The 12,280-nt window shown below is 42.2% G+C and overlaps 1 protein-coding gene across 6 annotated transcripts in view; it reads left to right on the forward strand.

Annotated features, from left to right (window-relative positions):
- TNS3 (tensin 3) overlaps positions 1-12,280 on the forward strand; it is a 315,310-nt gene that overhangs the window by 162,795 nt on the left and 140,235 nt on the right. For all 6 annotated transcript variants that reach the window (XM_063130602.1, XM_063130576.1, XM_063130593.1 and 3 more), the window contains one exon: positions 7,208-7,246. In XM_063130602.1, the coding sequence (XP_062986672.1) occupies positions 7,208-7,246 (39 nt within the window). The remainder of the gene's footprint in view (positions 1-7,207; positions 7,247-12,280) is intronic.

Genomic DNA, 12,280 nt, shown 5'->3' on the forward strand with positions numbered 1-12,280 from the left:
CATTAGAGCGGTTTGGTCCTCTGTTTACTTCTTGGCTTAAAAGCATTTAAAAGTAGACGATTGTTTTAAGATAAGTAATCTCACTTCATCGGGTTCTTTTTATTTTACTCCCCCTTTTTTCTTTTTCTTTTTTGGACAGAAGAAAGATGTATTGTGTGAGGGTCTGGGCCTGAGTCACATACATGTACTATTTCAAGACCAATTATCTGTTACTTAAGAAAACTAAATATAATAACTAGAGGAGGAGAAAAATAGTCTATGCAATGCATATGCATAGAGTGTACTTCAGTTTTTAGAATTCTTTGTTTCTTGTTTTCCTTTTCCCTCCTCGCTGCTTTTTCCTTTTGTGTCATGTTGTCTTAGATTTTAAGCATGAGGGTAGGCACTGTCCTGTTTTTATTGATTTGCAAGCTGTTCTGGGAGCCTTTCCAGCTGAAGAGTGGTCTATAAATACTTGAAATAAAACAAGAGAATAATCACATGGCATCTGAGCCCAACTGACGGAGTGCTTCAACATCGGAGATGCCTGATCATCCAAAACACTGTCAAGCTCTTGCCAGCAAGGCGGGAGGAACAGCAGAGGCATTTTCTGAAAAGCATTTTTCTGTTAGATGGGTCTCAGAGACCAACTAACTCTTTCCCTTGGTTGGGGGAAGGACAGGGACTGAGAAGGTCATTGGATCTAGTGGATACAGTACATGGCCTCTTCCTTTCCCACCCATTGCCCCACTTCCAACACACCAGTCTCTTCCTTTCTTGAGGTTGGAGATCTTGCCTTGGGAGAGGGAACCACTGTGAAGCTTTCCATGGCAGCTGGGAGGAGCTTGGAGTGGGTGGGTGTCCTCGGAAGTGGAGATTATGCCAGTCACTTGTCCTTTGCCTTCCCTGCATGCAAAGCTGGCTGCCCAGCTGAAGTGCCTATTGGAAGAACTTTGGCTACGGACCAAGTGACATCAGGTGTGGGGCCCTGACATAACTGACTGGGCCCTGCTCTCTGATGTGATCTGACCAATGGTTGGGTTTGGGGGAAGTGGGGTAATCTGGCCCCTGAAGATAATACAATACCTCACGCATTCCACTGAAATGGTAAACCTGTGTTTGCGCTGTACCACTTCAGAGTTCAGGTGGGGGCACACATGATGGAATGCTTCTCCATACCAAATCATCATCATCATCATCATCATCATCATCATCATCATCATCATCATCATCATCATCATCATCATCATCTCCATGCACATAGAAAACTATGTCAGGGGGAGGATTTAGGCTAGCCTGTCTCACTGATGATACCTAGGCCTTAGCTAGACGGGGCTTTATCCTGGGCCGATCCCTGGGATCGGCCCTGTGCATCCACATGACGCCCAGAGGATCCCGGGATCAGGGATGATCCTTCCCTTGCCCCAGGATCTTGCTCTCCACTTTAGGCCCTCTTTTTCTGCAGTCTCGGGCTGAGCTGGGCGTCGCGGTTTGTCCTGGCTTCTCGTGGTTCCTCAGCTCTGCGCCCATCAGGGGTGGGCTGGGGGGAGCGGGGAAATGTATATATATATTAAAAAAGGACTTACCTTTTGTGTACGAGCGCTTGTGCGCTGCTGCCTCTTTTTTAAAAAAACAAAATAGCTGGCATGACGTCTCTCCTTCTGAGGTCGTTGTGCGCCACTTGTGAACAGAGGGGGAGATCTCACAATAAAAATATTGCGGGATCTTCACCCCTCCGTCCTGCTAGACTGCTAAGTCTAGCTGAGGCCCTAGTTTTCTACAGGGAAGGATTTAATTCTTTTTTATATGGAGAAAATTCTATCATGACATTGACCAGACCTTGGTGGGAACTTGGCCCACAGAGAGGTTGGGATAGATTTGTGTGTGTGTGTGTGTGAAGTACAAGCAATAGTTGCTACTGAGTCTGTAAACTGCGGTAGCTTATGGATGTTTGGGTGGTGGTGGTGGAAGCAAAAGCATAATTTGCTAAGGGTCTCCGAGGGAGGAACACCAAGATGAAACAATGAACAGAAATCAAGAGCTGTTGTATTGGTCAATCAAGCCTTCGAAATGAATAATAAACAAATGGGGGTTAAATGGCTGCCCACACGATGTTGACTTAGTGATGGCTTTTTCCTGGAAGAGGTTTCTGCTGGCCTAGCAGTACTCCACTTCCAGGCTCAGTCAATGTACCTACACAAAGCTATTGTGGAAGACTGTCGAGGGGGTGGAATTTGTTCCTCCCTTAGCTATTAACTGTCATTCCTGAGGAAGGGCAACCTCTGAGAACCTTTCCAGCCTGGCTGTTTTAGAGTTAGCCTTTGGATCATTTTCAAGTACCCACCTAAAAATGTGATGTATGCAGCAAACATGTTTGGAGACCGCTATAACACACTGATACGCTCATTACAGAGCTAAGATTGGCTGATTCTCTACTGTTGGTTGAACATTCAGTGGCCAATTCAGGTCTGTTGCTATATAAAATGGCCCTGCTTAATCACTTACGGAGAACAGGATCCTAAGATTAGCCAGTGTGGTGTAGTGGTTAAAGTGTTGGACTGGGAGTTGGGAGATCCAGGTTGTAGTCCCCACTTGGCCATGGAAACCCACTGGGTGACCTTGGGCCCGTCACAGACTCTCAGCCCAGCCTACCTCATAGGGTGGTTGTTGTGAGTATAAAATGGAGAGGAGGAGGATTATGTATGCTGCCTTGGGTTCCTTAGATGAAAAAAGGCAGGATGCAATAATAAATAAATGATAAATATTCTAATCTTTTTCTTTTCTATACGTCAGCCTGCTGTGATATTACTAAGCACATAAGTTTTCCTGCTTTACAAAGAAGAGCATTATGTTTTAAAGTTTTTCTGCCTTTGAACTGTACTTCTGAGGCTGCCTGGCTCACTCTTTTGTAAAGAGCATTTATTTATTGAAAGACGCTGAAATAAATGCTCTAGATGGAGGGGGAGGCAAAGACACAGCAAAGATCAAAGCTGTAGGTTCTGGGAAGGTGGATTCTATGAAAGGTAATTGCTGAATGTAATAGTCGGGGATTTTTAATCAAAGAATCAGTGATATAACAGACGGGGGCACTGTTGTATTGCTTGTGAAGCATACTTTCCAGTATAATTTATTTCCTTAGTGTCATGTTATGCTGGAAGAAACCAACTAATGATACATTATCTGCTTGCATTAAGCAAAAGTATTTGTTATCACCACAGGCAGCGATTGCTTGCTAATTGCACCCTTTTATGTGGCATTGATATAAAGAAAAGATACTGGTGTATCTTGACAATGATTACTGCAGGCAGAACTCTTGTTAAAGAACTGAATTCACATTGGATTCTTGTTGAATTTAGAGCTTGCTTTTGAGCGCCTGTTTCATCTCTAGGCGCAGTGGCTGCACTAGCCACAACAATGGTTTATTGTTACAGGAACAAGCCTAGGCGAGCCTCTGGCTTGCATGTGCCCTGTCCTCCTTTAGTGTGGCCACGAGGAGACTGGAAGCTTAAACTTTCATTTAAGCACATTGTAATGCGATGTGGTTAATATTAACTATGGTTTACTAAATCAAACCAGCTTCATAAATGAAGCTTTGCAGTTGGGTTGCTTTAGCAAACCATAGTTTAGACTAACCAGAATTTGTCTAGGTTTGACATAATCCTAAATAGTCAAAAATGGAAGCTAATATTGCTAAACTCCTCCTTATGGCCTTGTCAGAGGAGAGGGAAGCTCAGGGACCTGACGAGGGCAGGGGCTGGGGCATGAACCTGAGGTTTGCCTATGCTCATTCTATAATAACACCATTAATTTGCAATGAAGCCAGTCTTGGGAAGGGCAAATCCTACCTCTGTTGCCTCCAGTGGTGTAGTGGAGCCAGGGATGCAGCACTGTCACTTTTTTATTAGCAGGAACGCTGACATCATCTGCCACCCCCACCCCCACAAAATTCCATTTTTCTGCTGAGCTTAGCTGCAATTCCTACGGTAGCTGGGGAGAAATGAATTTTCCCAGCAACAATATATTATTGCCCACTCTTGTAATGCAGACTATTTTGGAGTGGGTGGGTATAGATTGGGCCACAAAGACCCATTAGCTTTACCAAAGGTGATCCTGACGGAGAAAAAACTGCTAGAACTGGTTTGTTGGGATGGATCAGCACAGCTGCCTACATTTTTGGACTCCCCTTGGGGGTGCAGCTATGGGGACTAGGGAGTGTCTGCACTCCAAAATTTACCACTACATCATTGGTACCCTCTTTTTTCCCCTTCTTCTTTTTTTTAATGATCTTCAATGCATCTGGAGGCATGAGTTCAAGTTGGCTAAAACGATGCTATGCTGTATTTTCTCCAACAACAACAACAACAACAAAACACGTAGGCTAAAATCTAAAGCACTCACACTGTAGAAATTTTTTGGCTGTGTCCTCAGGTCAATTCATTCAGTTCTTGGTGCATGGTAACTACTTGAAATTACCATGTATGTTAGCTTTGTATCTGTGGCCATTAGTTTAATGGCTGCTTTGCATGCCATTACTGCAGACCCCCATTTAATATTTAGATGCCCTGCCAACAGCTCACTTCTGCATTCAGCTATCTCTGCATTCAGTCATTTATGCACTTAGTGAGGTCAAGTGGCTGTCATGTGCCTGAGGGGTTGTGTGAATTGGCTTCCAAGTCTGTGATCATAAGCAGGCTTACAACCACTTCAGATGTTCTGGAGAAGTGGGGGAAGAGGAAAGCTGAGGGATTGTGCTTCCTCTCCTCCACACACTTCTGGGGCTACAGGAGATTTAAGCCAGAGGAAAGAAAATGAATCTATAAGGGGCAGGCCAGGGGTGGATGTGTGCACTTTCCCCATTGCACAAGTTCCTCTTCTGCCACTTTTTAGGGTGCTCAAAGTGGAGTCCCATTGACTTTAATAGGACTTCCTTTGAAGGAAAAAGCGTTTGGATTTTTCCAGGCCTTCTAAATCTGGCTAATGCAGCCTTCCCCAACCTGGTGCCCTCCAAATGTTTTGGGCTTCAACTCCCATCAGTCTTAACCAGCATGGGCAATGGTCAGGAATGCTGGGAGCTGTAGTCCAAAACTTCTGGAGGGCACCAAGTTGCAGAAGGCTGGGTTAATGAATAGATGGTTAAAAAAAATCTACTAAAACCCCAAACACTTTTATTTTGCGGGGGTCTTTCAAATTTATTTAATTCAGTTTTCCTATGCTGAGGAATCTTCGTGCCTCTGCCACGGAATTCCTGCATGCTGCAAAGGGTTATGGGTCATGTTCTGAGATGTAATCATTTTTGGGAGGCAATAGGTAGGCCTATTGTCCTCTTACTATTGCCTCATGTGAAATAAACATTCCGCCTAGAATGCATGCAGTGTTCCCTTTTGGCTCTATATTGCAAGGGAATTCTAGTATTGGGAAACACACTGTCTGTCAGTCAATCCTTTTGGAGGAATCCAGTTTGGGGATGGAGCTCCCCACCCCACCCCAGACGTCAGCTCACGGATACCTGAGCTGGCTTGACTCGGCTCATGACGAGTTAGGCAATCTTGCAGTTTCCCACTCTCAAATCCTGATCTGTGCAAATTCGTGGCTGGATCGTTTATGGACATCATGATTTCTGCAAATTTGCAGCAAAGGTTTGCACAAAATTGCAGGCATAAAGGGTCTTTTATGCCTGCAGTTTTACACAAATTGTGCTATTTATGGCCACAATTTTGTGCAAAACACTGCTTATGGATCAGGGGAGTTCACCTATTCCTAACTGAACATCTTACTGAACAATCTTTCAGAAGCAGACAGTATTCCTCAAAACTGAAAACCATTGGTTTAGGTGGGTTAGTATATGTTTTCTGTATACTTTAATATTGTACAGCACATTGTGCTTCTTTCTGTTCTTTTTTCTTTTTTCAAGAAAAGCTGCTTAGCTCTCTAGTAAATGCAGATTCTTCAACATAGTGGAAGTCTGTGTGTCTGCTCTCTGCATCTCATAATGTATCACTCGTCTGTCTAAGAAAGGTCAAATGGTATTATGCTTTTTGACAGTTGCAGGATGTTGTCGGGTCTGTTACAAAGGTGTTTTATATATAAGGATATACATGTCCATGTCAGACAGAACATCAGGAAAACAGGGGCTGTCTTTCAACAACAGGTGTCTTTGAAATTTCCCACCTGTTTGGCAAGTTAGTTTGGTCTCTTTCGTGCTCAAAGATTAGTCAGATGGTAGCAGCCATGTGAGAGACACAAATAAGTTCTGTACCTTACATGCCATAGAATATAGAATTCCACCCCTCTACCTCCAAATAGAGGTACATTTTTTCCTCGTATTTTTCAGAAATAACGGAACTATTTAATTTTTCATTGTGAAATGTATAGAATCATCATCATCATAATATATTTAATTATTTATTATTAAATTTATTTATTTATTTATTACCCGCCTCTCCCTCTGGATCGAGGCAGGGAACAACATAGAATACAAAATATTATAAAACATCATTAAAACATATAAAAACTGATACATAATAATAATAATAATATATTTAATGGATTTAATTTTGTTAATTTGTTTTCGTGAACATCGAAGGGTAGCTATTTCAGATAAAGTTTTCTTTTTCTGAGGGAGGGGGAAAGTGGTGTGGCAGCATTTTCAAAATCTAAAGTAATTCTGTCTATAGAAAAATCAATGTTGATGTTTCATTAGAAAAGCACAAAAAGAGGAAGAAAGGGAAAAGGTCCTTCTGTTTGTGAAAGTGTGAACATATCTCAAGCAGTTTATGGCCAAATTTACACCAAGCAGGATATAGCACTATGAATGCAGTATGAAAGCAGTATATAAGAGGCAGGAGCCACACTACTGCTTTATAGCAGCATTGAAGTGCGCTGACAACAGTTGGGGCTCATTGACACATTCCATATACCGCTTTCATGCCACTTTCATAGTCCTATATCCTGCTTGGTGCGGCTCCTGCCTCTTATATACCACTTTCAGAGTGCTATATCCTGCTTGGAGTAGATCTGGCCTAGTTCTCTGAATTGGGTGATGAATCTGATCTGCACATTTTGACTTGAGACAGCATTGCAGTAAAATAATAATAAAATCCCTTTTAGAATCTGAACCCTTTGTTGATGTTGTAATCCATGTTCAGTTTGTCTGTAATTACTTTGATGCTGACAGAATTAAACTTGCCACAGTGATCTATATTTACATTATTTTCTTTTGTTCCCTCAGGTTGTGACACCCTGCTTTCTGCCAGTCAACTACCCATTGGTAAGAATGTCTGACAACAGCATTGTTCTGTGAATGCATTTCAGTGTGCAGTAGCACACCCTCATTTAAACACACACACACTCCATAGCTCTTGGCAAAGCTCATCAGAATTCAGTCCAGAATCTCTGGATATAGTGTTGGATCATATTATTTATGCCCATCACTATGGCTTGGTTGGGTGCTTTCCAGGACACACATGTCCACTGAGAACCAATGCTGTCCCTTGTGTCAAATGAGTACATGCCTCTGAAAAATCTGTTTGTGTCCCCTGACCACTAACTCTATTCTGTTATCAGTTGAAGGATCCTTCTTTCTCTGGAGCTCATAAAAATCTGAAGTAGTCTATTTCAACCTTGCAGCACTGTCTTAACCCCTCATTCATGCTTTTTGGTGCAGGGCTTCCGAGTCCAAAGAGTATGGCTTCCAGGCTGGCATCATCTCGGAGGCCTCTCTTTTTAGAAATGGACACCTGTGCTCTGCCTGGATCTTCTACTGACCAAAAGTCAGGGAAGCTGAACTCAGTTGAAGCATCCTACCTGACTGCAAAAGATCCTGTTCTTTCTACCCAAGAGAGGGTTGAGGGGAATTTTGACTGATGAATATTTGAATTAAGTTCAGGTTTATTTGTTTTAGCCATGAAATTAGAACAAAACTTGAAGAGCAGCTTTAAAAAAAGGCACAAAGCTTATTGCCATTATAGCAAATCCTGCCACGTATACCAACTGACAGTTGAGCATGAGCTTCATAAAATTTTGCCATGTTTTAATTGGAACCAAGGCAGGTCAAACAATGATCTGCTTAACACTCTGTTGTTGTTACTGGCAAGTACATGTGAGATTCTGTACTTGCTGTACTGGAAAAGTCAAAGAGTTGTTACATCATCTGTGTGATTGCCCTATGTCCGTAGATGTCCAGATTTATTTATTTATTTACTTTCATTGTTGAAAGGTCATGACTACTGGTCTACATTACAAAAAGCAGATTTTAAAAATTATTCTTATATTTTTATCCAACCTCTTTTCCTCTTGCAAGGAACTCAAGACCTCTTACATGGTTGTCCTCCTTTACCTTTTATCCCCACAACAACCCTGTGAGGTAGTTTAGGTTGAGAGTTGATGACTGGCCCAAAGTCGCCTCGTGAGCTTCATGGCCATGTGGGGACTAGAACCCAAGTCTTCTGAGTCCCAGTCCAACACTCTACCCACTAAACCAAACCAACTCTTAGGAGGTGTATTTCAAAACATTCCCTAAAAAACTGCAGCGAACATTAAATTAAAGCTAGGAAAGGTAAGTGCATTTCTCAATGCATTGCTAGTAATGTCAGACAGCCAAAGAAATACAGCTTACTAGCCCTGTTCAGGTGTTATGCTCTGGCAGGCTCTACAAATGTGCTTCATGTGCAGGGAGGTGCGCAGGCTGCTTCCTGGCCTTGCTGAGTTGTGTGGAAAGGTCTGAAGGAAGCTTCTCCTTGTGTTCAGATGTTCGACTGAACATGTGATGGCTTAAAGTAGGTAGAGGGATGGGGGCATTCATGCCAACCCTACGCCCTATGTCTCCAAGTGCCCTGCTCTCCTCAGTTCAGACAGTCTGAACAGAGCTCTACTTGTGTTTGCTTGAACGTGAGTAGAACTTGCTTTCAGACCTTGCCAACCCAACACAGCGAGGTCTGAACAGAGGGAGCAGGGTCTGCATGCCAGGGTACGTAGGGGTGTGCTCGTAATGCCTATTTTAAACACCCAGCAGTAACATTCAACTGTGGAATTCTAGTGTTTCTTGTTTGTGCTTAGATTTAGGAAGAGCATATTACTCTCAATCTCATTTGAGCCGATGAGCCTTTCTAAAGGCTGGCATTTTGCATTTTGCCAGATGTTATTTTAGGCGTCCAGTTGAAAACAGCAACCACTTCAATTGGCATTTAAAGTTGTTGCTGATGAAAATAACTTCGCTTTCAAGCATATTTTTATTTGCATGACTTCATAGCTAAGCATTAGTTTTTGAGCCAGCAGAGGGAGCCCATATTGTTACAATAAATTAAAGCATTGCAAGTCACAAGAGAGAATAATTGACTCTTACTGAAAGTGAACAAAGTGTTTGTAAAGTATGGGGTGCATTCCATTTCTTAATATTCCCAATATCATTGCTTTGAATGAAGGTGAAAAAGGAGATACGTTTTATTTCCGTAAGAAATGGGATTATCAGTCTTCTATCCTTCTGTGTATACCAGGTCGGGGAAACCTGAGAAAAAGTGAAGAGATGTTGAACGTTTTCTCGTTCTGTACTGTGGTGGAGAGGTTGCAACCCCTACTCATTCCCCATTTTCGCTTCAGGCATGCTACGGTGGGAATTGTGTGGGTGACTTGCGGAGGGGCCATTTGTAGAGCAGCGTTTCCCAGACTTTTGATTTCAAGGGTGTAGTCTTTTACTGGAGACACAGTTCATTTTTATTTCCCAAAAGATACTGGCATATTTTCTCAGTCAAGGAGCAAGAATGGGCAGACATTCCCCTTGCAAATGCACAATGGTCCAGTTAGGCCGTTTCTACACCTGCCTTTTTTCCAGGCATCGTCCTGGGATCATCCCTGTGCATGCAAATGACACACAGGGGATCCCGGCAGCAGGCAGGGATGATCCCTGCATCCCTCCATTTTCCTGGGATAATCCTTAGGTGTAGAAAGGGCCTTACTCCCCTTCTCAGGAGTATGGAACTGTACTTACTGGGCAAAATGGTAACACTTCAGTGATTCTGCTGGGCCTGTCAGCTGCAGTACTGTTTTCATTGGGGAATTAATCCTGATGTATCCTTACCAGAGTTGGTGGCGGCAAGGAATCAACAGCATCCAGTGGGCAGAAATACTTCAACCTCTTTTCAGCAGTATGGTGCTGTGCACTAATGGTCAATTCACATTTTCCTTTTTGAACATGTGTATAAAAAGTACCCTGGTTTTTAGCGGCCAGTTTATTCACTTTGTGTTGTTTGAGCTGCATTCACAATTAATGTTTAAATAGGTGTCCCCACGATAAATACAGGCGATGGTGACTGGAAAAGGGGCAGACTGTACTTCTGTGTTAAATTACAGGGCCGTTTAAACATGTGCCTCATTCACAATTGACAGTGACATGAGTGGATTGTACCCTTTAAACACAAATACCTTTTTGGAGTTGAACTTTGAGAAGTATGAATTGGCTCTGGTAGAAGAGAAGTTGACCTTCTAGTGACCTTCTGATTGAATTAGTTGGAAATGGCTGCCCCTTTCAGCTTGGAGGTTTCTGACATTTGAATGCTTTTGAACTGAACTTATAGTTTGTCCCCTCCTGAAAAGCATTATTTAGCTATTTAAGTATACTGAAGTAGGTCTACTTTATCTTGGGCAATGGGTGGCATTCCTAACCTTGAGCAAACATTGTACTGTGCATGCACCTACAATTGGAAAGTCATTCTTACTAATATTTATCAAGATACAAACTTATGTTCGAAGCTTTGAAGTTCTCAGTGCCATTCCTCGAGATCGCCAGGCTGTTCGAGGAAAAGAGCAGGTTTTTGGTTTCTTTTTAAAGTTATGATAGACGGATTTGCATACCCAGTGTTTCTAACCAACCCATCTGGGACTTCTGCCCCCACTTCCACCCCCAATGAATTACCTTCAGATCAAGTAAGTTTCAAGGCTAGTTTATACTTTTGCAGTATCGATGTTCTTTTAAATTGGCAAAGTTAATGCCGCCATGTGAAATGGATACATGTAAAATCTTTTGGGGCCATTGCTTGGCTGTCAGTTGTAGTTCCGTCGTCAGTGTGTGCCTGCGTGTGTTTCCTCTAGTGGAGGCACAGCTCTGTAATTACAGCATTTTGGGGAACCCATGTTTGTTTATTATGTAGACCAGGCTTGTGTGTTCTTGCGCTCTTGTTTTGAAAATATTTTGGATTGGAGAACATACAAAAAAAAATAAATAGAAAGCTCTTCTTCGAATGAGGTGGATTGAGTGCCAGAAGTCACATTTGTCTCACATGTAGGTTGCTTCTGGACATAATGCCAAGCAAAGCTTTAAGATTATGATAACAAGCTGAACGATTCTCCAGGTTTGCGCACTACCCTCATGCTCTCTCCTCTTCTGGTATGGCTGTGAGGAGGAGATCAGGAGCTTCCATACCCATTTTACATGAAATGCAGTTTAGTCTGTCACCTGAACCCTAAATGATGGTTTGAAGTTGGCTCATTTCCACTAGCCATGGTTAAGATGAACTGCAGTTTGGGACAACATGGTAAGCCGTGGTTACTTGAAAATTTATTTATTTATTATATTTATCACTCAATGGCTAAAGCTCTCTGGGCAGTCCACAAACATTAAAGAAAGAAAAAGCTTCTGAATTTCTGGCTGCCGGAAGCTATGGTATTAGTGTTATGTCCAAACCAGCTCATACAGTCTCAGTTCATTCTTATTAGATTGTAAGCCTTTGCGGCAGGGTCTTGCTATTTACTGTGTGGTCTGTGCAGCACCATGTACATTGATGGTGCTATATAAATAAATAAATAAATAAATAATAATAATAATAATAATAATAATAATAATAATAATTCTAAGATGCCATTCTGGTAATGATTTCTGTAGATATTGTTTAATTTAGTCGTTCTGGGGGTAAATGACAAGCTTGATGTATGTGTGTGTGTGTGTGTGTGTGTGTGTGTGTGTGTATTTGTATTGGATATACAAGGCCCTCATACTCTGTCAGATTTACTTTTCATGGTGAAAATCTTCTGCTGAGGTGGTATCGTATTGTGACACGAGGTGGGGACTTCTCGATGGCTGCTTCCAGGCTTTGGGAGGCCAGGCTAGCTCCATCTTTGATGTCCTTCTGCTGGTAGGCAAAGATGGAGCTAATGTCATGTTTTATGTTACGTTTTATTGTTGTTTGCCACCTTGAACCCTATTTGTAGTAGAAAGGTGGGGTATAAATTTAATTAATAGATTTTTGCATGTGACTTGTAGATCACATTCTCCTTGGACGGTGCTAGTAGAATGTATAAGCTGTAAATGTGG

This window comes from Elgaria multicarinata, chromosome 1 (genome assembly GCF_023053635.1).
Source record: "Elgaria multicarinata webbii isolate HBS135686 ecotype San Diego chromosome 1, rElgMul1.1.pri, whole genome shotgun sequence".
Classification (NCBI taxonomy): Eukaryota; Metazoa; Chordata; class Lepidosauria; order Squamata; family Anguidae; genus Elgaria; species Elgaria multicarinata.